This window comes from Leptinotarsa decemlineata, unplaced genomic scaffold, assembly GCF_025532065.1.
Source record: "Leptinotarsa decemlineata unplaced genomic scaffold, Ldec_3_MD MMD2_tig00000133_RagTag_RagTag, whole genome shotgun sequence".
In the NCBI taxonomy this organism is placed as follows: domain Eukaryota; kingdom Metazoa; phylum Arthropoda; class Insecta; order Coleoptera; family Chrysomelidae; genus Leptinotarsa; species Leptinotarsa decemlineata.
Window position 1 is genome coordinate 3,201,029 of NW_027412542.1, and position 26,298 is coordinate 3,227,326.

The 26,298-nt window shown below is 35.0% G+C and overlaps 2 protein-coding genes across 4 annotated transcripts in view; both read left to right on the plus strand.

The window, feature by feature from the left end:
• Positions 1 to 1,823: 1,823 nt before the first annotated feature.
• Positions 1,824 to 5,992, plus strand: LOC111509154 (ribosomal protein L37a). Of its 2 annotated transcripts, none has more exons than XM_023164843.2 (3): positions 1,824 to 1,965; positions 2,210 to 2,345; positions 5,825 to 5,992. In XM_023164843.2, the coding sequence occupies exons 1-3, from the start codon at positions 1,963 to 1,965 to the stop codon at positions 5,947 to 5,949; spliced, it is 264 nt and encodes an 87-aa protein (XP_023020611.1). In that variant the 5' UTR covers positions 1,824 to 1,962; the 3' UTR covers positions 5,950 to 5,992. The 2 variants fall into 2 exon arrangements, with proteins under 2 accessions (XP_023020611.1, XP_023020612.1); XM_023164844.2 differs by having other exon boundaries at positions 1,952 to 2,092.
• Positions 5,993 to 19,562: 13,570 nt separating this feature from the next.
• The window catches only part of Pkcdelta (Protein kinase C delta), a 143,470-nt gene continuing 136,734 nt past the window's right edge, over positions 19,563 to 26,298 (plus strand). The window contains exon 1 of one of the 2 annotated variants that reach the window (XM_074172584.1): positions 19,563 to 20,082. In XM_074172584.1, the coding sequence (XP_074028685.1) occupies positions 19,972 to 20,082 (111 nt within the window). In that variant the 5' untranslated portion in view covers positions 19,563 to 19,971. The remainder of the gene's footprint in view (positions 20,083 to 26,298) is intronic. The other variant, XM_074172586.1, reaches the window with a different exon arrangement.

Below are 26,298 nucleotides of genomic sequence, written 5' to 3' on the forward strand. Positions count from 1 at the left end.
TCAGTTCTTCGTCTGAGACGGATCTGATGACGTCCTCGTTGTCGAGTTGAAATGTGTCTTCTACTTCGTCCTCGATTCTTATATCCCTACCGATGTCATCCATAGCGTCCATGTTTAGTCTAATTTTTTTCCATAGCGTCCACGAAAGCTGTGGTTTGTCTTGGGTTGCAAAATAGACTCGCCGTGCCCTATGTAAGGGTGCATTTTTGATGTTTTCCTTCAGGTGTACCACCGCTGCATCTAAGCCTGAGGTGGTTCCAGGGGTAGTAGTATACCAGAGGTTTCTTACAAGTGAGCCTTAAAAGAATCCAAGTATGTCCTGATCATTATACTGTTAGTTTGTATTGGGGGGGCTTCCCCCAGAATCAGTATCACTGGGTTGTGATCTAAGTCTAACTCAAAGGTCACATATCCCATATTAAAAGTAAAAGTTAGATTCCTGATAACTGCTATGTCAAAAACCCTGCTCCACTGCACGTGTTTAGTTGAAATCACCTGCAGCTATCGTTGGGGTGTCTGTTTCGAGCAGAAGAGGACTGAGTGTCTCCGGCAGTAAGCGGTTATTAGGGAAGTTATACACTGATATAAGTCTATGAACCCCCCTTCTAAGGAGTACTTCGATGCCTATAGCCTCTATACGATTTGGCGCATCCTCGTCTATACCCAACTGAGTATGTTTGATTGATATCTTTATGAGGATGGCAACGCCTCCTTCCCGGTGGCTGTTTATGTCTTCTTTATAAAAGACATAATTTGGAATCATGTATCAGCCTTGCATGCTGTTTTTTTGCAGGAGCATGATATCTACGTCATGTTCTCTAATGAAGTTCTCTACGTTGAGCTTCTTCTTGAGTAATCCGTTGGCGTTCCAAATAATCTCTAAGGAGTCCGGTACTAGGTGGCGTCTAGTCATTTAGTTGCCAGTTGAGACGGGTGGGTTCGCCGTAAGCATCGTGTGCAACACTGATAACTTCGTCAGTATTTATTTGAACTGGTCGAAGGCCGCACATAGACCTTCGATGGGATTAGAAGTCCAACTCTCATTGCAAAAATGAATGGTTCACATATGCACGATATTTATTGGGAAAGTTAATCGTTCAGAAACGACACCTACCGGACATATTGAAACTAAGCCAGATGGTAAAACAAAGTCATGTTAGTTGTTTTCATATATTGTTGTGGTTTCTTGTGCTCCCACGAATAAAAGTGATTTATTTCACCTATATCAGTTTCTTATGCATGTAACGAACACATTAAAAATATTACTCTCACAAATTCACAATTAAGTAACTGAAAACGCGAAAAACCAAAACAATAGACAATAGACGTTATGGAATTTCATCAAATATCGGCCAATTCCATTGAATATCATTAATGATAAAATAACAGTCTCCACTCAAAGTGAATAATCAATGATGAAGTAAACTTACCTCAATCATCGTAAAGAAGCTGAAATGTGAACTTCATTGTGAATCGGAAATTATGAAATTACAGAACATATTATTACCTGGAATAATTCATTTCAACATATGCAAATACATCGTCTTTGGAAACTATCGGAAACTTCTATGAAGAGTAATAGAGGCTTTATAGTTAGTAAAATATTCGAAATACAGGAAGACTACCACACCACAACATCTAATCAATCAAAAACTAATCTTGATTTATGGCATTACCGACTCATGACACACTCAGAAACTAGTTACCGAACTGAATACTGAACATGTTCATATGTAAACCTTTTCAGTCCATAACTGACTCCCTGATTTTGGACGATTCGGAACAGTACAAATTGAGAACCAGAAAAAACGTATAGGAAAACTGTCTTCCACAGAACTCAAAATTATATCTTAGACCAAATAATTGAGAGTTCTGTACTTGCTTCTCTTGATATGACAGTCGACAGACAGACGACAGAATTCTTCTATCGAAATATTTCTTTGATTCGGAAAGTCTGTCAAAATGGTATGTTATCAAAATAGTGGTTGAATTTTAAAAATATTATGAGCATCCTACACTTAAATTATTAATGCTATTTGAAATTGGTGAAATATTCTACTTTTCTTTCGAACTGTGAAAATATTCCACGATGGTTAATTGAATTTTTTGAAATAATATATGATAATGTTCATAACCTAAGTTTTTAGTGATATATATTTGCTCAATGAGGTATTGTATGCATTTTTAATTAATATCTTGAAAATTTCAGACGAAAGGTACGTCAAGTTTTGGTAAACGTCGCAACAAGACTCACACATTGTGTAGGAGATGTGGCCGATCATCCTATCATATTCAGAAGTCTCAATGTGCCCAGTGTGGATACCCATCTGCAAAATTGCGTTCTTGTAAGTATTCTGAACTTGTACTACGTCTGAAGTCAATTTGTTTAAAGTTCTGAAAGAATCCAAAATGTTGAGAGCAAGCTATAGGTGTTCAGTAGGTTTTATTTGGTAAATTAATTACAAACAAGATGATTTCTGCTGAATTTACCCATCTGTAGTGATGTTTTATGATATCCAATTAGTATCGGAAAAATAACTAGAATTTCTCAATCTAAGTAACCTCAAAAATAAAATTGACAGTATTGATAATTTTGACACACATTTCCACAAATGATATTGCGATTTTTTGCTTTTTATTACCTATGATTTTGAAGATTGAGAACAAGTTGAAAGTAGCAAAGTATATAAAAATAATAGGAAGATCATTGTGGTAATGAGGTCAGCAAAAATGTAGCTTGTGGTCTCAATAGACTTGTATTTCATTTGTGTGATTAGCTCCCCCTTTTAATGATGAATTTCAAAAATTCATTTTCAAAAATTATGAATTTTCACTCGTAGTTTGCATACATTGTAACTGTTTCTACTTGGTTGAACATTGGGATAAATGAGTTTATAAGTACTTAAAACAATAAACATTGTATTTCTCAGTTCCTAATAAATTGGACAGCAAACATAGCTAACATAACAAAATGCCTCCTCTTTTCTAAGTGAAATACGATCTATAGACTATTTCATTCGATGAAAGAGGTGGCAACTCCCTTTTAAATGACAAATATCAAAAAGTCAATTCTAGTACCCTTAAAAATTATTCCAAAGTGTTATTGGTAGTAAGAGAACACCATAACTGTTATATCTTGGTCAAACTTCAGAATAAATAAATATGAATAGAATCTACTGAAAGCTCTTTCACCAGAACGAAAATTTTGCCTGATTAATACTAAATTCTATTGCTCTGTTAGTGTTTACATGTATTTAGATGAACCATTACCTCACATGAGGGCTATTAAATTAATTCTTATTGTTGTCCCAGACTTGTTTCCTGTTTTGATACGAAATCTTTCATCTTTCCTACATGTTATTATATAAGAAACTAAACGAACTGTTTGGATAGGACCTTCATTGCTGTTTATAGATTTCATTTCAAAAAAATACCCTAGAATTTCAGGTCTATGGCTTTTTTCCTTCATCTTTATAGTGCTAGTTCAGTAAAGGTATTTCTTCAGGATTCTCTGTGACGTAGATCTGCAATACATCTTTTTTGCAAAGTGAATACTTTTGTCATACGGGACAGAGGCAGCTCGTCATATTTTATGCTAATGTGAGGCACTGCATCACAGTAGGCAAACAATTTATGGATAATCCAAATTATGTTCCGAAGAATATGTATATGATACCATAATACAGCTTCACTTAGAATACTGCAGTTTTCATCAAAATGAACTAACGTTTTTAAAGAAGGTGTAGAACAGATGTATGAGGGTGATTCTTCATTGCAACAGTTATACAAGCATATGGTCAATTCTTAGTGCATTGCAATAACTATCTATTCGAGGAAAATATTACAGATCAGAAATAAATAATCTGTAATCCCACTTTAAGGAATTTATGGTATTCAGGCATTCTACACATAATTTCATGATGAGACAAAATGACAATTTTCACCTGCCTAAATGTAATCTGTCTGTCTGTCTATAACCTGTTTCAGTTTAAAAAAGAGTTGTCTGGTAACATCTTGATACTCATCTTGAGCCACTTTCTATCTTTGTTTTTTTGGTGATTGACTACTATAGTCAATTTCAGTAGATAGATAGATACAATTTATTTGTTCAGGATAAAAATACAGTACCTCTGAGGGCATAGAACATGTCAGTATAAATATAAACATATATCACAATAATATTAGGTTAAAAGAAGAAGGAAAGATGTACGGTACATAAACTGCACAAAAATATATGCATACATATAAAAATATTAGTACATGTAGATATAGGCTCTTAGAGTCTATGATTGTAGTAAAAGCACTCAAATAGATCAAATAATGATAGTATCATTTAAATACTCATCAGTTGCATAGGATGCTTGTTCAAGTAAAAATGCTTTCAATTTTATTTTTAATGTTGTTTTATCGAATTTCCTCACTCTAAGAGGGAGTTTGTTGTAAATTGTTATTAGAGTATGCGGTACGTTTTTTTGAATAAATGAGAAGTTTGGAGTATTACAGGTCAAGTCTGACTTATTGCTTGTAGAGTATATGTGTGTCTTATTAGAGTTCTCAAAAAGTTTGGTGTTTTCCTTAAATAGTATAGTATCAAGAATGTACTGGCTGTATAAGGTTAGTATTTTATTTTTTATAAATAAGGGTTTACAACTATCAGTTTGTTTATGGTTAAATATAATTCTAAGGCATCGCTTTTGCATCTTGAATATCTTGGAGACATCTGTCGAAGCACCCCAGAATATTAAACCTGAGTGAACTCAAGGATCAAGTACGGTTGCAGTATTGCAGTATTTTGCAATATTTTGTATTATTGAGGTTAGGTGAGATTTCCAGTCCAATCTAAGATCAAGCTCAATTCCCAAGAACATTGTACTTTTGCAAGCTGATATTGTTGATCTACCATCTGAGGCTGATTATTCACATGCAGTTGATTGTTGGGAAATCTTTATTACTTGTGTTTTGTTTATATTCAACTTTAGGTGATTATATGTGAACCAATCTTCCAATGTATTCAGTGCTTCAAACACGCTTCTGTCTAATTCTTCAATACTATGTTCCTTGATTACTACACTTGTGTCATCTGCAAACTGCACAGGGTTGAAATCAATAGAATTTGCTAGCTCATTGGTATACAGCTCATCAATCGAATCAAAAGATTCGAGTATTGAACTGACAGAGATAGACCTTTACGTAAATTGAAAATGAGGGAACAAATGAGCAGTTAAAAGTAACTGCCTGAATCTTAATTTATCCAGAATCTACTTTTCGATTAACTTCAATCAAACTCTATAATTATTACCTCCGTCAATAGCTGTCTTAGGTGCACAGAGAAAAGGAAAATGCTTAAAACTATCCTCTAATTTTAGGAATGAACTGTAGATTTCAGTACTCAGACCGCTCCAAAATATATCAACAATATCAGGGCTCCTACTAATGGGTAATCATCATTTTTGATATTTTTTCTTATATACTTGCTACGGCTCTCTGTTAGTACTTTCTAGAGTGTCTCCTCATATCTCAAAGAATGATATGTATCTAATATCCACTAGTTATTTTATTTTTATGATTGGTTTTTTTGTTTTATCCCATTATCAAGTATAAAAACTAACTAGTTTGTTAAATTCGTTAACTAACTAGTTAGTTTTTATACTTGGTTGATGATGAGATAAAACTTGAAACCAGTCGTGAAAATGAAATAACTTGTGGAAATTAGGCAAAAGTGTTTTCATTCATTTCATTAAAGTGATCGTAAATTTCCACAAAATAAACAAATAATTACACAAATTCAACTAAGTAGTATTATAAATTTTGTTTTTCCTTTCAGATAACTGGTCAATCAAAGCTAAGAGGAGGAAGACCACTGGAACCGGCCGACTCCGTCATTTGAAAATTGTACGTCGTCGCTTCCGTAATGGATTCCGTGAAGGCCCAAAACCCGTAAAGAAATAAACATAATTAAAGACTTTTGTTATCAATAAAAATCTAAAATAATTTTTGTTTTGGACTAGTATCAAGTTTTGAATTCCTTAAAATTTTGTTTTCCGGAAAAATTGTTCAACTGCCAAGTTTGAAAGTGATTGAAAATGTTTCTTGTTAACCGTTGGAAATGTATTGAACAGTTTCAGTGCTTTACATTGATATTGCACTTTCAGAAATAACTGACTGTTGATACAATTATATAATGGACGTCAGAACTGACAACCTTAAACTATTATGTTGCTTATAAATGAAGTCAGTTTTAGACATCAGTTATTCTTACCATTTTATACCTAATTTTCACATTTGGGTGTTCTGAATATTCATATAAGGCCTGTTCTAGTTCTCTACCCGCACTGTACCTGAGAGTCAGAAAGCAGTCACTCAACTGAATACTGAGTATGTTGTCACATAAACCTTTTCAGTCCACAGCTGACTCACTGTCTTTGGACGATTCGGAAAAATACAAACTTAGAACCAGAACAAACCTATAGAAAGCTTTTCTCATGAGTATGATCCAATCTGATGAAGGTGATTGAGGTTATTCCTGATAAAAAAGTTCATATATTGAAGTCTTATTCATCAATGTTTGTAGTAAATTTTACATTAATGATTTTTGCAGAAAACACTTGTGGCAAGTAAATATCTTGAATTAGCTTGAGGACATTTTCAATGATTTTTTCTAAAGTAAACTGATACTTGATCTTTCAATTCACAGTATGTTTGTGAAAACTTCTCAGTTTTTAGAACATCTGACAGCCTAATTTCGTTTTTACATTTCTGTTCTTTTGAAAGATTAGTTTAAATGTGTGTAACTAAACCAATCATTGTGAATAATTCACTTCGTGCTGAACAAAACAGGGTTTGATTTTTTCACAAATCCTAAGTCAGTTTTTTAAAATGTTCTACCCCCATCCTTAATATGAAAATCCAATCTGTAATGAATAATCAACACTTATATCGGCCAATATTTACCTAAAAATTATTTTGGTTTCCTAGTAATATCTCTGTATGTTTGAACATGTATGGGCTTGTACCAAAGCACAAGTGCGTTCATTTTCTGCGGCCTGCTGGTTTTTATGCCTGACGTTTCGTCTGCGACTGCGGTAGACATTATTGAAAACGATAAGGCAAAGGACAAAGAAGATACTACATTCCATTGATAGCTTCGTTTTTATTGGTTGAATTGAATAGCATGCAATTTCCTGCCACAAACAAGAATTGATGTGGCCCAAATTATATAGTTTTGGTGTACTTCTATACACACAAAAATAATTATGTAGAGGAAAATGTTTTCAAGGTCAGCAATTTGAAGTTTGGGTTGAACCGCGTCTGGTGTTTTTAGTTGTTAGACTTCGACTTTGAAAGCTATTTTCAAGACTACATCGAGGTCTCAATCTGCCTACCTCTCGAGTAGTGACACGCTTCAAGGGTTTTGTGACTTGACGCCAGGGTCTCAATTTTCCTACTCCCCAGGTCTTTTCACTGGTGTCCGAAAGGGTCTCCATTTGCCTACGGTTGACGCTTTGGAGTAGATGACCACTTGGACCTCTGCCCATTTCACACACTTTGTCAAAAACTCCCGATCTACAGCACTCTTGACAAAGAAATAAGGAGATTCTATAAGTTTCAGTGTCCCATTCACAGAGGTACTGAGTACACTAAAGTGTTCACTGTTTGACAATGTTAAGCTGTTATTTTAATTTTCAATGTTTACATTTTGAAATAAATTGATAGTAAGTGAAATATTTTTTCAAAATATGACTCAAAATGCGAGCGATCAATTTCGATTCTGGCACCATGTGTAGAAAGTTGTGACAATTACCCTTCCTTATCCTTGGAAAGATTTTGATAAAACCTTTGCATATAGACTATCCATACAAAGATAAAACAAATCGGTTTCTGTGCATCTTGTACGAATTATGAATGTAATTTGTGACGAGTTATTCTATTTGTGAAACATATATTATTATTATTATTTTTGGCAAATTTATATAACTAAGTTATTATTACACACCCAATGTCAAATTTTTATACATCAGTTTCGAATAATAAATTGTGTGGAAAACAAAGCGTTTCAGCATGAAAGAGGACTAAGAGTATTAGCCTACTGCAAATGATGGGCAAAACCGTGTTTATTTAGTAAGAAATCAATTCGATTCTATCGTCATTCGAAATAAAAAAAATTAATATAGTTTTAAGAAACTAAAAAACACGCTTAGAACATCGAACTAAAAAGCTAAAATTGAATAGAACTGGCCGATACTTGATGAAATCCCATATTTAAAAAACTAATAAATAGAGTTTATTCTATGATTTTCACTGTAAGGGTTTTACAAAAACCGCGACACGTGTTTCGCTATACAATAACTTCTTCATGCTTGAAGAAGCTATTGTATTATATTGTATGGTACGAAGCGCCCACGCTTTTTTCACACTAATACTAGTATTTTTCGATCGTTATTGTTTCAAGCTTATTTAAAAAAATATAGTTTTAAGTTTTTAGTTCGATGTTCTTCAAAAGCGTGTTTTTTAGTTTTTTCAAACTATATTTATTTTTTACTTTTTAGTTTCATATGCTATAAAAGCGTGTTTTTCAGGTTTTCAAACTATATTTATGAAATATTCAAGTAACTGAATTTTTTAGGTGTACATTTTACGATAACGTTTTCATTGTTGAAATCCATATTCTGGTTTGCTTTCAAATAATCGAATTAGATTTAAAAATCTATCTTTTGTTTCGTTCAAAACTTTTTTCTGTACTAAATCACGGGTAATTGAAAATATTTAAATATCTAAATATTTCATCTGTAGTACAAAATTTCGCTAACACTTATATTTTTTGAAATCCATTTTTTAAAATTTTATTTTGAACAACCTATCAATGAGGTTACGTACAGCCCCATCTGCCCGCGAATAGACCAAGCAGTAATGTCGATAATTTTGTCAATACAGATCCCGAGTTCGAGAGTTACAAACAAACAAACATACATACATACAGGTGAAGCCAATATAAAGCGTGTAATAAAAAAGGTAGATGAGATTAGAAAGAATGGCAAAGGTGGCTGTGACTTCTTATAAAGATTACCATATGCACAAGGGAATTAATTTTTAGTACAGATTTTGAGTGAAACAAGTCTGAGAAAAAGAAGTGAACGTCTCTGGAGTAATTGTTTCAGATGAGTCGTAAAGTGTTGACATATAATTAATACTGCAATTAGTATCTATTCTTAACATTAGTACCTACAGTAGCTAGCTTGGTCGATTAATCGGATGCATAGTATGTCATACTTGTCATCAAGAGTATCAATGACTGAGAGTAGGTAATGAAGGAAAACCGAAGGTTATAAATGTCAAGAGCTTGGCTGAGTACTAATGCCAATAAAAGGAACTGGATAAACAGACTTGACGCTACATGACATTTCAGAAGAGGTTACGAACAATGACTAGTGAAATAGTATCGTAAATCGCCAAATGAACTTTAAACGGAGATAGCATACGCAAATAACTGGAATCCGCTCTTGACCAGCTCTATTATTTAGGAAAGAAGTTCATTCACGTAACAAAATACGCCACTTCTCTGTTTTCAATTATTTTGGGCCAACAACGTATACAAAGGTTGTACAAACAAAGAATAACTTGCAAACAATGAGTTGGTACTTGATGAGAAAACCCGCTATTTTCTGAAAGAAATCAAGTGTTTTTTTACATTTTTTAATTGGGAAGTATCCATTATATTGGCGAATTTTGGATTATACTTCTTCGTTTGAATACGATAGGGAAATGAAAGGTTTTACTTTATTAATTATGCTATTCAAGAATTGCCTCACGAACGAGTACCTAATTATGTGCCCCAGGAAGAAGGGACATAAGTGATCTCCAAAAATATACAAGTAGGATTTTTTTTTGGATTTATCATCACACTTTACAATTCATAAAATATCAAACACCATTTGAAAACAAAACAATTGCATAATATACATTTTTTTACTTCATGAAAACTATCTCTGATGAAGAAAAAATGAAAATTATAAACATTTCAGAATAACAAAGTCTTGAAAAATAATTTTTACATGAATAATTCACAAAACTCCAATAATTTTCCCTATAAAAAATCGGTCGGACCGTCAGTATAGGTATTCACCAATTTATTTTCATGAGCGTGCTAAAAATATGAGTGATAGCTCATTGGATTGAAAATGACTTGCGAGGAATTATGTGGCCCAGAAAGAAGGGATATAAGCGGTCTCGAAAAATATACAAAATAGAAAATTTCGTAAGCGCGCGTGCTAAAAATATGAGCAATACCTCATAAACACACACATGCACTCACACAGATATATAGGAAACATTTCACACTGCCTCTCAGCTGCATGGAAAACCATATAGAAGTAAACACTGGAACTAAAATTCACTTGGAACTGAACACAGCAAGAACAAAGCCAATGACGAGACTTTGGGGTCAGGTGAATTACCTCGTCGTCGCAATGACGAACAGGGTATATACACCATGTTTTACCTGCTCCAAAACTTACATCAGCCAGACCAATGAAAGAAGTTCCAACAGAGCCTATAAAAATTAATGAGGTGTTCGCAAATCAGATCCCGCCTCATCCCTCTACAAACATCACCTTGAAACAGGCCACACAATAAGCTTCAAAAAAACCAAAACCATTGCTACACAGGATAATTTGTGAAGCAATTGAAATTATAAAACGTCTTAACTGTTTTAGCAATGATTCACTACCGTAATCATAGAGGTAGTTATTGTGTCGCCACACATCTCAAGGTAACACACGTCAATTAGAAAGTCAAGAATTCATTTCTGGCAAGTCGGGTACCTGTTGCAATACCTGTGCTCTATACTGTCCCGAATAAATGGGTTCGGTTGTTTTGGGGGGTGCGTGTCTCTGCACATCACACCCACCGTTGCAAACCATTGTTCGTCGCAGCGGCCTCCTGGCCTCCCCGACCTGAACCCCAGGGATTTCGAGGTACATTTCTATTCGAGGTGCGACGTCAGGTCTTTGTCTGGCTAGCTCATTGTATACCTTGAACTGTTGGAATAATTGCTCTCGCTGTTGGCTTGTGAAAGGAGTCCTTGGAGTGCACCGGCCCCGCCATGAAGTCACCCCCAAGCCTCTCCCGGCTTCGAGATGACCCCCTGGCCTTCCTCCACCCCCTAATTCATCCGTTAGGACGCCAGTTCCGGACTCCTGTTGGACGTAGTGCGCTCCTGCGCGCACAACGTCCCACTCTTTCCAGGAACCGCTAAGGGTTTCCACCTGGGGGCATCGCGACGACTGGCGTCGGAAGTCCTTTCCTGCGTCGTACTCCGTTTCTTCACAAGCCTGTCCATACGTTGGTCTATTTCTATTTCCATCTCCATTTCTACGTTTAAATATCTGTCCAGAACGAGATTTTCAATGTTCAATTGGAACTGAACAAAAAGGGGGGTCAGGTAGATTACGATCCTGTCATCGAGTTATGTAACTTCAGTTTCAATTGGTTCTTCAAAAATGGCTTCAAAACAGCAGCCGAAAAGTCGAACTATATGGAGAAAACTGTCTCTTGGGCAATGTTGGCCGTAACGGGCCACAGGTAGTGCCCATTACCTTTTTACCCATTGCTCATGCTTTGAAACCCATACTCCGAGAACTGCCTATGAGGCAGTTTTTCCCTATGACGATAACACGTGAACAAAAAAAAAACTGGGAAAGTTAGCTTGCAAAACATCTTACCCCTTGCCTCTCATGTAGACCTACGACCTTGTAGGTACTACATAGTGGGAAATATCTTGCGACGAATCTTTCAATTCGAAGACGTTGCACAGGTCCCTGATGGCATTTGTCGGGTTAGTTGTTTTTCCATTGGGTATCTGCCAGACGCGCCTACAAAGTCGTAGGTCTACATAAGAGGCAAGGGGTAAGGTGTATTCACCTGAACCTGGAGCATTTCATATGCGCCTCTCCGGAACATTGAAACATATTATTTGAACTATGAATAAATTGGCAGTTCTTAATTCAATAGTTTCTGGACAAGTGTAATATTAGCATCACTTGAGATATGAGAGAACAAATATATTAAACACTACTCATCTCATCTGTATATTTTGATATTTCATGTTTTAAAGATTTGATTAATTTCGTTTGGTAGCAAAATGGTTATTTCAATATTAACTCATTCAATCACTTTCTGAATTATCTTTGAATATTGTTTTAAATTTCATTTGCTTGTCTATAATTTCTTTACGGAGAATGAAATCTGGAATGACCACTTGAAATATATAGTAATAACATACTAATGTTAGTTGTGATATAATTGATTATTTTATTTTAACAAATGAGACCAGTGAGTCATTGAATGAATGTTGAATGAATCAAACATCTCGCTAAGTTTAATTTTTTATATATATCGAATCATCATTACCACCTTACCTGACGTCACAAACCCATGACTATTTCAAAATTTCATTCTTAACCCTTCATCTTCTACATAAATTACTCATTTTTTTTACCTATAAATGGGCATCCTGCTCATGTTATAATTTCCTTCTTTTGAAAATACTTTGGCATCTGAACGGCAGTTTCTTACAACACAACAACATAAATATTTTCAAAGAAAAGATGTGTGGTTTGTTATCTTCTATTCCTGTTAAGTATCCGTAAAAGTATTCTGAACAATCTTTATTCCTTTATATTATTCACTTCACTTACTATCTGGTATATTTATCCTTTACATCTTCCTCCAAGACGGTGGCGTAGCGTGGGTATCGGCTGCCCGGGGAGGAAGACAATTTTGCCGCCCTCTTAATTAGGTATTTCAGTTCAATGCATACTATACATTATACATATTAATTCTAGAGAACTTTTCGGCAAGAATAGTCATAATTATTTTGCATTATACAGGTTAGATTTTGAATAAAAAAGTTTATTTTTGTTGCAATCACGTTTATTGATACAAAAATTCTTACTTCAACCATTGATATAACGATATGATTAAATAATTAGCGAGTTGAATATAAAACGAATATCAATTTTTAATTAGAACTAGGATGATACTATTAAGTAATATTTATAACTTTTTGAAAAATAATAAAAGTAGGTACTTGTTAGAGTTAAAAACAAAACTTCCGGCTTTAGTTAAAAATTTATACGTCTACTTTTTTTAAGAGCAAAGTCTTTTATTGCACCATTATAGCATCACACACCTCTTGTTCAATAGACAAGATAGCCAAATCTGTTAGTCTTAGAGTAGTCATTGTCGACTACTCTAATACTCCTCTCACAACTGGCATTGCTTATGGCAACTGTAAAAAATATTCGCAGTATGATTAAAATATGGGGCAGAGTGTCTTCCAGCTTATATTTTACAATAAATTTCAATAATTCAAGTGAATCTGCATTAATTAATTTATTTTCGTTGCCTGTACCAGCAACAAAAATCCGCAGTCGAAGTTGTTCCAGCTTGAAATGCTGCTAGTCAATTTCAACAGATGTGTCGCGTCGTCTAGATTACATTTAGTGCTGTCTGAATTGTACTTTTTCAAAGGGACGTAATAAACAATATTGAACTTAATATACAGTGTGACCCATTTTTAATGGAAACACTCCCCTGAAATTTGAGGTTGTAAACCGATTTTGATAATTTTTTTTGAAATGTCAAGTACTAAAAGGTCTACCTTGGGACAAAATTTGAAATGTTCATTAAAGTTTCAGGGCATACTACGATATTTTTTCTTAGTCGAAAATCGGGATTTTTCATTAGCGATTTTTTTATTGGAAAAATCGCTACGCCATTGGACTCAGAGTGCCTCTAAACAGGTGTGACCAAAATTTCAAAATATTCATTATTCATTATTAACATTCATTATTAACAAAGTTATGACAACTCAAAAATTCGAAAACTCACACAGCTAACAGTCACAAAAAACACCCTATATCAACAGATATAGCCATGAGAATATTTTTTTGTTCATAATTTCAACAAGAAAGTGCCGCCAGATGAAAAAAAAAACAAATAGCGTAAATATTTTTAATGAAAATAACGGAATTACATTCAAGTTTTCACGCAAATTAACTAAAACTAAGACCTAATATTTCAATTTAAATCTTAGTTGCCATGGAAATGATATTACAGTTTGACACTTGTGAAAGATTTAAGTGTACCATTGTCAACATTATTCACCTTACAGTTCTCCGAATTATTTTGTGTCATGGCTGCAAGATTGAGCGTAAGAGAGAAAATTGAAATTGTACGCCTTTCGGGAAATGACGTTAGAAGTGCTAGAGAGGTTTGTAGAGTATTTAATGAGAGACATCCAGATCGTCCTCGTATTAGCTGCGGTACGGTAAATACATTTTTGATACTGGTGCAGTATCAAAAATGATGTTGAAAAGTAATCCTGTACAAAGACGAAACAGGAATGACAGGAATGATCAAATCATTTTAGATTATTTCGGAAATAAGCCTAATGCCAGTATAAGGAATGCCACTTTAGATTTGAATATTCCACGAGAAACTATTCGGAGATGTCTCAAGACGAAGAATATTACACCTTTTAAGCCAACATTTTTACACACATTTCAAGAAGGCGACGAAGCAAGACGCCTGGAATATTGTTTATGGGTCCAAGAGGAATATTTAAACAACAGAAATTTCAAAAAAAAATTTTATATACCGACGAAGCCACTTTCACTACAAATGGAGTAGTGTCATCACAGAATTGTCGCTATTGGGCAGCGGATAATCCTAACTGGGTAATAAACTGTCAAAGCCAGTATTCCCAAAAAACGTCTGGTGTGGGATATTGAATGAACGAATTATTGTTCCTTTCTTTTTTGAGGAAAACATTAATGCGCAGAGGTTTTTAGAATTTTTAAACATAGAGTTTTGGGATGCTATTCACGAGCTGCCAATCAATGAACGATCAAATTTAATTGTCCAGTTAGGAGGGTGTTCAGTTCATTATGCCAGAGCTGTGAGGCAATGGCTTAACGAACATTTTCCAAACCGATGGATAGGTGGCCACCAAGATCTCCAGACCTCATAGTCTGGAGATATTTTATTATTTACTGTGAAATTTTGCCGCCCCCTAAAAGGTGCCGCCCGGGGCGAGCCCCCCTCCCGCCCCCACTACACTACACCACTGCTCTAAGACATCAACATCAACCACATTATGTGAGGTAACTTCTGATTAAGACAAATTTTATTGTCATCAGTTTCCAGAATATCTATACCAAAATTGTTTCTTCGTTCCAACACTGAGGAGTTATGAAAAATGTTCATATGTACTCTTCTTCATAGAATATGACAAGGAATCACCTTCTCAAATTAATGAGAGTGAAACGTCCTCTATATCATTTTTTATCTCTTGCTTATTATTACTTGGTAACTTCTAAGTTGCTTGAACATATTTTTCGGTTTGTTCATCTACTGAATCAAGACTGCTCTCAATTTTTATGAAAGATAAATGTTTCTTCTGCAGACAGTTTCCTTTTCATTACATATTTGAAAGTGTTTCTTTGATTTTTTTGCCCTGTGTCAACTGATTTTTCTTTTTATATTTTGTAAGTTGTCGTTTGTATCTATATTTCAAAGACTTTGGAGGTTACCACTAGTAGGCGTATAACTTTGTTGTTTTCCTCTAATTATTCTTGTTTTCATTTTTTTTGAGATTCATCTATTTCAAGTTCACCCCTTTCTTCACTTGGCTTTTCCATTTTCTTATTCTTAACATGTTGATCTATGTCGTTTCTATATTTTTTTTTTCATAGTATGATTTCTTGTAACTCTATGAATTTTCCTCTCCCATTATTAAAGAATATAAACAAGATAAATTCAACAGCGTTTCTAATGATGCCGTTGGTGTGGTTTTCATTGTTTCTGTTATTCCCAAACCAGCACATCTTTGAACCCTTCTTAGAGTGTTAATAGCCGTCGTTTATTTCATCTTTGGTCACCAGACAATGTATCTTGGTAGCATTCGTGAATAGTACTATGGTTTTTTCGTTCGCGTTTTGATCAATAATGAAGAAGTAAAAACCTTTTTTCCCAAGAAACGAAAAAGTTTGGGTTTCGTGAAATAAGCAGGATTGTATTGGAAAGTCAGAACAATAGTTATTTATTATACAAGGGAAAAAAGTATTAGATTTTAGCTCGAGGTTGAGAGCTAAAATCTAATATTTTCCCCGTGTATAATACATAAATTTTTTCTGTGACGGGAAAAACGACGATTTAATATTGAAAAAAAAACATATTATTACAATATGTTAAAGTCAGAAAATTATCGATGTGAAATTTGAATTTTTAAACAGGTAAGCTGTTGTACTTAAAGCATTGCTAGGAAACCAATCAATAGAAAATCAAATATCTGTCAATTTTTGAATAAAAGCTTCTCATCTCTCATGCTAGAATATAATATCAATCATAAAATTTTATTGTAAAACAACGATAAAAATAAAAAAAAAATAATGAAAATTAACTGTCGCTCCGGGGCGACTTCATTGATTCCAGTGGCGAATTTGCTTTTTCAGCTGCAGGAAAACCCGGAAAAACCAATTCTGTGATTTGATTTAAAAATTGGGAACTTAGTGGTCAGTAGTTATTTTGAAAAATGTCTAATTCCGAATTTTCTCTGACTCCACCGGAGTTAGTAGAAGCAGCGAAAGTAGCGTCACAAAAATTATTGCTAGCTAAATTGCGAAAAATTTATGAAACTGCGTATTCAAGATTCATGGAATAGAAAATGAAAAAGACATGCAGTTCCTTCTCGGAGACGGTCTTTTTGGCTTATTTTTCGGAACTGGCACAACAACAAAGGCTATCAACAGTGTGGTCGAATTATTCAATGATTAAAAGTATATTACAATCCAATAATAATGTCGACATCTCAAAATATTTCAAACTAATTACATTTATGAAACAAAATGGCAAAGGTTACACGCCCAAGGAAGCTGCGATATTTACGAGTACACATATTAGTGACTTTTTAAATAATGCTCCCAATGAAGTTTTTTCAATGGCTAAGGTTGTTGTTGTTGTATTTGGGATTGCAGGGGCTTGTCGAATTTGTGAAATCAGCCAGGTAATATTAGATGATATTGAAGATTCTGGAAATTTATTAATTGTGAAACTCAAGCAAACAAAGAATGATGCAAATAGAAGATTTGTAGTTACTGAAGCATATATTGAATTTTACCTAATGTATCTACATAGCCCTTCGTTCAGCAGCAGCAAAAGATCGCCGTCTATTTTATCGCAATGGAAAATGTATCAATCAGGTTGTGGGTAGCAATAAGTTTTATAAGGTAGCTGAAGCAGTGACTAATTTTCTTCAACTTGAAAATGCCAATTCATATACAGGTCATTCATTTCGAAGATCGTCTGCTACACTTTTAGTTGAATCTGGAGGAGACTTGATGACACTAAAGAAACATGGCGATTGGAAGTCATCTTCGGTCGCTGAAGGGTATGTTGATGAATCGGTAGCACACAGGACAGAAATAGCTAATAAAATGTTTAGAACGTTTGGCAGTGCTGAAATAACACCCACACCCGAGGTACGTCAACGGCAGTTGTGTCCATGGCAGAAACACAAGAAAAAATTCGGCTGTTGTACCGAATAGTTCAAGGAACATATCATTCATGCAATGCACATGTAATAATTGTACTTTTGACATGATGGAAGTACTCACTTTTTTCCCGGGGAAAAAGTAATTTCATAAAAAGTGACATTTTGTTACCTGATATCGGAGATAAAATGTTAAATGATAAAACTTTTTTCCCGTCACAGAAAAAACAACCTATCAAAATTTTAAGTTATTTTGAATAACGCTGGACGCTTAACCTGCTAGATGGGCTGAACAGTTCGTAGGCTAACACACAGATGGTGCCACTAGTATTGAATACGATGATTATTAGTTAACCCTAACCTTCAAAAGACACATGTACGAATTTCACATCTGTCGGACTATTAATTTGTGGGGTGAAACTTGCGTGAAACGGCTTTTGTTAATTTGAAGAAAATAAATGAAAAGGATTTTCGTGTGTTAAAAATGCATCGTTTTTAGGCAACAAAAATACTGTTGAAGCCAAAGCCTGGCTTGATGAAAATTTTTCGGACTTTGCACCAGGAAAATCAACCGTTGGAAGTCGTTTGGTGAGTTTATACAAGGACGATGCACGCAGTGGACGTCCCAAAGAGGCTATTACCGACGAAAATATAAAAAAGTTCACAAAATAACTTTGGATGACTGCAAAGTGAAGTTGATCGAGATAGCCGAGGCTCTAAAGATATCAAAGGAACGTGTTGGACATATCGTGCATGAGTATTTGGGTATGCGAAAGTTCTGTTCAGAGTGGGTGCCACGCGAACTCACAATCGACCAAAAACAATAATGAATTGATGATTCTGAGCACTGTTTAAAGCTGTTCCACCCTAAAATCCGAATTTATGCGTCGATATGTAACAATGGATCCATTATTTCACACCAGATTCAAAACGATATAAAAAAATTTACATTTTTTTTCTATGTAAGCCTACGACATTTTCAGCGTAATTGTTAATTTTGAGAACAAACAAGTCTAGTGTCACTCAAAACGTATTGAAAAGTGGCCATTAAAACATTGTATAACATTGAAGGGACCAGTACATGCCATTAAATTATTACATGTTTTTTTTTTAGTTTGGAAGTAGCAACGTGCGATATGAGAACTCTGAATAATGACACAAATTCCATTCCAAACAGCCCATTGTTTCTTCTTTTATGAACGACTCTGTTAAAATGATACGTTCGATACAGTTAAGGATTTAGTATACCTAGTTGTGGAATTGGCCGCGGTGGTAGTGCGCCCGACTCACGATCGGAAGATCGTGGGTTCGATTCCCGCCTCTACTAGATATTTTTCTCGAGAGAATTTATCTGGTTGAAGCTGGAATGATTCTGCAACCGTGTTAGGAATCACTCGTTAAAAGGTAAGACCTCGTTAGTCCTTAGCTCGCACAAGTTCTCAACTTTTGAGAGTTGTCGTTCGTATGGGGGTGATATTTTAAACAGATTTTTAAACAGAGTTCACCTTATGATGACCTTAACCTGGTTGGTGAAACGCGCGTTAAAAAGAGTGTTGAAGTTCTGGTGTGGAAGTTGTGGTTTGTGTCGCCCGAGGTTTCAGTTTTAAATTTCTATATTGATGGAGTTTTTTGCAACCATATTGAAATTTCAAATTTCATTAGTTAGTAGTGCATAAAGTTACTAAAGAAAGCTTAGAGTAGAGCAAAGAACGCATATTGAAATCAAGCAGAAACTTGAATGTTTGAAATTCGTCAGTCTCAGGTAAGATATTTTTCTTGCAAATATCTGAAGGTGCATATAAAGTGTTTGTTATGAATTTCTACGAGGTAATGAAAACTAGGAACCTTGTTGTTTGTAAAGGTGTCAGATGTTATGTCTTAAACCGAATGTATATTTTATAATGTTAAACTGTAGAATCATCTGAAATCTAAAAATAAAGTGCTTGCTACTCCGCATACATTCACGGCGCATAGTTCTATATGAAATGGACTAACACGAGGTGGAATTGACTTATTTTTAATTCCACTGTTGTTTTGTTTTCTGTACAGATTGATCCATCTTCCAGTTGAAAAAGGGAAATTAACAATTGTACCTAGGAAGGGTCGTTTTTCAGCTCTTGAAAATAAGTTTGGTTATAATATAATACACTAGTGAAACTAGCGGACGATGTGTTTTCTGTTAATGAATTTTAAACGCGAAACTCAATTTTTTGATAACGTTACCAAGTTTATTTTTAAATAACCAGTGGCTAACGAGAGAAACATATTTTGAACGTGTTAAGTGATGTGCTAACCTACACACAGAGTGTTTTTCAAAACAATGATCAATAAAATAAGTGTGACTCGTTTAGAGACTTGGTTATACGTGTTTATCAGGAGTTTGTTCAGGTGTAAAGAAATATTTTTTTATTAAGGAACAAAAGATGATGTTTACCGGAGGATCACGCTACAAGAAGAAGAGTTCTGGCAATGAAATCGGAGGAGGTCGCAGGAATGGCAGGGTACCTAGGCATGATAGCAGTAGCAGTGGAAGAGTAAGTGACAATGGAATTATTGAATAATTTTATAGTATGTTGTTTGAATGTTGTACCAGTTGACACTGTCGACAATCTGCAAAGTACTACAACACACCACAATGTGGTGTGGTCATTTTATGACTGGCATATTCCAAGATCCAAAAGTATTTTCAAAACAATCTAGAAGTTTTGATACTCGCAGTTATTTGAAAGTTTCACATTCTATGTAAATTCAACCACGATTACACGTGAACTCTATAACTCTATATAATTTTTGAGGTTATAATTTCACACTCATCACGATTGTTTACGAATTGGTGAACATTGGTGGGAGTCCGTGCATCATATTTCAATATGATCAAAGAAGACTAAACAAATAATATATTTTGAGAAATTGTTGGCATTCCCAAACGAAAATAGTTTTCATTGAATAATGAATTGATGTAACTTCTATCAAAATTAAAATACTTTCAGGTGCAAAAAGGGCTTTCAAAATATTGGTTACTTCAATTATTATCGTAGATACATCAAGTTTGGATACACATAATCTACTACATGTGTCAAATTGACATTTGAAGTAATTATAACTAATGGCTAAACATTGTAACCCAGACAAGAAAAAGCAAGATCTCTTCCAACGATGGATGGTCGTGAAAGTTAAAGGATAAAAATATGCGAAAATATCGACGGCTGATTGTTGAGCCATTCAAGAAAAAAATGCCAAAATCTCTGAGTTTTTTTCAGCCTTGGGCAAAACACTTTGAGAGATGCGTCTTCACTTTCTGGTAGATTTTTTGCGCACTGGAAACTTCTTTCTCACCTATTAGAGAAAAAACCCTCTTTTGATACTACTGTGAAAATGACATCAAATAAGTTACAGAAGTAGGAGGTGATGAGGGGCTCAGTATGGTACCTAATTTTTGTTGATTGTTGTTGTGAATGTTTCATAGAAATAAACTGAGGTGAGTTCAGAAAATACATTTTTTTTTGAAACCATGACTGATATGAATAACAAAAATAAAACATTCCAGATAGAGAATTGAATTATCTATCAAACAAGGTATCACAAGACTTCTTTCCATAAAAAAATTAGTAACGCCCTCTCAACGACAACGATATAACTAGCCAAAAAGTACTGTTCCATTCTGTATTGATGAAAGAAATGGAAGTTATGCATTGAAGAAGTTGACGAATAACCAGTCATTCGTGAGAAAACGGATCACGCATTGTTTTATCAAACTAACAGAAATCGATTGTGATAGATAGGAAGGTAGGACTGTACCTCAAAACACACCCTAAATCTAGCCATTATTATGTTACCTTTCCTGTTTTGAAGGTAGGTTGCTGTAACAATAAAAAGAGTTATTTCAACTGGAGAGATTGAACGTCAGCTGGATTGTGAAAGTTTCCTATTTCAGAGGTTATTGAAACATATTGTAACTCTTTTCTCTTTTTGTTCCGAAGACAGGAAAAGGAACGAACGTTTTGAAATTATATTACTGGTTGTATCTTTTTGATACTTTGACACAAGAACTTTCAACTAAGTATATTTAATAATTTAATTATTCAGTGCTTTTTTCCGATCAGCAATATTCATTTAACATTGAGATATTCAATTCTTCCGGATATTCTTGAGAGTTGCGCTAATTTGATGATCCTCAGATGCATTCCTATTTCTTATTATATACCCAAGACCTCATATACAATAATCAAATGTACTAAGGGGACAAAACAAACCTAAAATACCTAAAACAAGTCTGAATCAAACATCAACCTCTCAGGTGCTTCAAGCTGTTCAAATTTTAAACTGCCTCGCCGAAGGTGCTTACAAACCCAACAGTAAATCACCAAAATTATTCTCTATCATTCTTTCACTATATGCAAATACTACTAGAAAATTAGTATTTCAATGAGTATTACGCACGAACAACAATGTCAAAATGAACTGGTGAAATTTGTATATTTGTAAACGGTGAAAAACATAGGTATTTCTTCAACAACATTGCAACGTGTGGAATTGCAACTCAGGAGTAATCGCGCAAAACCCGATAAATCCACTTTTTTGTGAAAAGCGAGTCAGACATTGATTTATATCAATTGGAAGGTTTTCTATCCATGCATGAATTCAGATTCGAGCAAAAGCCGATGTTACCTTTACAAAATAGTATATGAAGTTTCCCGTTTCGTGCAAAAAGCGACAAATCCAAACTTTGAACAAAACCCGATAAATCTATATTACTGTGTTGTATTGTACTGTCAACTCTTGTCGAGAAATATTATGAGTAGGTACACACATACAAACACACAGACACAAACAATTGGATAAGCTGCTAAAAACAAAGCTAATGACAAAGATCTCGCTTTAAATGATATAAGTTTAGACCGTGGCATTCTGATAAAAATAATATTTTCAAAAACATCCAGCGATTCTTGATACAAAACACCGTTTCACGAAACTTCTGATTGAGAGCTATTACATAAAATTTGGACACCAGGGACAGGAAATTATTATGAATGAGCTGCGTCAGAAATTTTGGATTTTAAGAATGAGAAGTGCTGTCCGAAAATGCAAAAGTTCTTTTTTCTTCTTCAAGGAAAATACAACCCCACGTACCTGAAATGGGTCAGTTACCGGAGTGTCGTCTTCGAAGTTTTGTCAGGCCATTTACTATCACGGGAATGGACTACTTTGGGCCGGTTTCCGTAACAGTTGGAAGGAAACATGAAAAAAGCAGCGTCTTCACATATGGTAGGAGCTGGGAGAGGTTGGTGAGGTCAGTAAAAAATGTTCTGAGCATCACACTGAAAGAGGGACACCCCAAAGAAGAAGTGCTTGATACTCTGATTGCGGAGGCGGAGAATATGATAAATAGCAGGCCTGTATCATATATTTCGAGTGATCTTTCGGAGCCAGAAAGCCTTACGCCGAATCATTTTCGAAAGGAGCTGCACCACCATTGGAAAAATTTGAGGAAGTCGAAGTAAATCTGAGAAAACAGTGGAGAGTACCTCAAGCCTTAGCGGATATATTTTGAAGAAGATGGCAAAAGGAATATTTACTTGCACCGAACAAACGGATGAGGTGGTATGAGAAGGGGGACGACTTATCAGAGGACGATGTGGTACTCGTCATTGACGACACATTACAAAGGAATTTGTGGCCACTTGGGCAAATTGTAAATGTTAATAGGGGAAAAGATAAAACTAGAGTTGTGGACGTCAAAATGAAATCAGGAACCTATAAACTGATAGTTACAAAAATTTGTGAATTGACAAGTGGTGCTGACTCTTAACGAAAATGGATTGAAGAATACGTCAAATGCAGTGATTTCATCATGAGGGGGAGAATGTTGTTGCTTTAAATTGATTTTGTTCACTTAGTGTGTTAAAATAATTGATCATGGTTTGTTTATAAAAAAGACGATTCTGACATTGACAATAATTTTGAAACGTTATAAAATAAAATCATTGACTTCAAACGTTTGATTCCTGGTAAATTTTGACTTCAAATCAAAGGAATTCACAGTAGGACTGACTAGTCCGCGATTGCTCCTCAACTATCCAATTCATTTGGAAACTCAAAACGATTTTCAAAGTACATTGCACTAGTTTAGATTCTGGAATGTTTGATTTCGACTTTTATTTCATGAAAAAGGTCATATTCTAAGTTACTGAATAGAACTTGATGGCGACAAAGTTTGGGTCAGTGTTGGTGGATATTGAAGAATTATCACGGATTCGATATGGCAACGTTCAGCCTACTGAACGCCTACTTCACTTAAGCTTGTCGCCCACTTGTCCGGCACAGCACAGCAGGGCGCTGTCCGTCGCCTGATGGCGACGGGTAGTAGCATCGCCCACTTGTCCAGCTACAACCAGCATACTGAAGGTGCTGTTTGTTCGATTTCAAGGAAATTTCAGTTGACATCGAGCGGTGACAGAAATATGTCTATTACTAGCAGTTCTGTCGAAGAAGAGGTCTTTATAGTGGTTGAATTAATGAATGAAGAAGAAAATAGTCACAAAAAAAGGATGTGGTCCATTCCAATAATTAAAAGAGGGCAAATCTGAGAGAGTTACATCATATTCTTAACGACCTGAAAGAAGACGAGAAGGAATTTTTTCAGTATTTCCGATTGACTCTAGGCAAATTTTCATAACTTCTGGATATTCTAGAGCCTGCGTTAACAAGCAACTCAATTTTTCCTCGTACATTTTCATAGGTACCGTCTGACACCGCTGTCAACTGATTGAGTAGCAAAAAAGAGAGACATAAACTTTCCAGGAACGTTTGGACAAGTTGATGCTGGCAAGCGCTGGTCGGCGACGCGCTCACTTGGTCAGTCCGTCACAGCCCGTACCTTTATTTGCCGGACAGGATCGGAGAGTTGGAGTCCTTTCCGGCGGCGGACGCTCTTGGCTGTGCCGTACCGGGCTAGTGGGCGAATGTCCATTCATTTTCATTGTTTCAATCCTATCCGTATTTTGACGGAACGGGCCGTGCTGTGCTGTGCCGGACAAGTGGGCGACAAGCTTTAGTGAGGTACAACAGAAATTCAAGACAAATTTGAACTTTTATCTCCTATCCCCATTTCGACTGTCAGTGTGTTCAATGAACAGCATCTTGCGGGAATCTATCGATAAAAAAAATACGAAGCGGTGTTTAAAATTTACTGGTATTGACCTTATTTCATCAAACTACCAAAACTCTCCCTGAAATATAAATTTGTCAATCTTGAATGAATATTGCTGGTGATGAAGATACTGGTCCTAAGGCAGAGCCTGAACAGATTTCGGATATCGAGTCAAATAAAGAAGATACTACCAGAACTGAAAGAGCTAGAGCCGATTTTAGCCTTCATTCAATAGTATATAGGTACTGGAGAATAGTCAAAATTCAATCGACTCTCTATTCTTTACCGTTCAAACTATAGCGAGAGCAAAACACTTTCTGTTTCGCAAAAGTGGGTGTCTCAATTGTCCATCCAGTGAGGAGGCTGAAGATGATTTTTGATTTGAAGCTTGATAGTTTCTCGATTTTTCTAAGATGGCTCCTTATCAACAAAGTTCATATTCGTGTACACTAATGATGTCTTATTCTGCTATTGATTTCTGATTAGCTTGTCACCTCAATATTCACGTTTGATAATGAAAATACTTTTACTTTCATTCTCACGTTCTTAGTCATAACTATTCTACTCTTGTCATCTAACACTCCCAAAAACCATGAGAAACATTTCTATCTAGGAGAGAATATGGAGAATTATTTTTTCGTTCTCATCGGCAATATTTCGACTTTCCCATATTTTCTGAACCAACCTAGCAAAACCCACTGGAGATGATAGCTTCTATTATAGTATTTCCTTTTTTATCTTGAATAAGTGCACGTTCATTCATGAATGAATAAAATTGTGGTCAGTTTTACAATGATGAAAGTTTCAGGAAGTGTCGTCATATTTTCTGTTAGAATTTGTGCCATGTGATTGTACTTGCCGATATTTGATGAAAATTCATAACTTTTCAAGTAACTATTGTGGGATTTTCATTGAATAGTTTCCAAAACCTCAACATGTGTTTCACTAAACAATAACTTCCCCAGACGTGTTTATACTCGATTAACACGCCTGAAGAAGCTATTGTAGAAAAATAAATCCAACAATTAGTTGAAATATACGAACCTTAGGCTACAATTACACCATAATCCACAAAAAACAGTACTTCTCTCATGAGAACTGCCCGAAGATAACTGGAAGCGACTACACATCCTTTAGACAGGAGGCCAGTCCATCTGAAGTTCAGAAGTTAGTATGGAGCGAGATGAATCATACTTGAAAGATATCCGAGCTTTTTTTTTGTTGAACGACTACTATGAGAAATGGGCCTTGCTTCGTTTTCATTGGTCCACCGCCTATAAAATTATCAGTGCCTCTACGTTGATAGTGATTCCGTTTCAAAATCACTGCCTGAAACACCTGTGAAATGATTCAATTTTTAGTAAACCCCCATTAGATTTTATAACGAAGGAAAGGAACGGCTATACAATTTTATATAGTTTATTCATAATATAACAAAAACATTTCATTTCGTATCATGATGTAGCATAACTCTGTATGTTCAAGAAGTAAAACGAGTCTTCCTGTCTTAGTTGAATCGACAATTCAATAAAATAAAACATCCACATTTAAGAAGTTTATTTGTAAGATATAGTTCTTTTTCCAAATAATTCATCTCTCT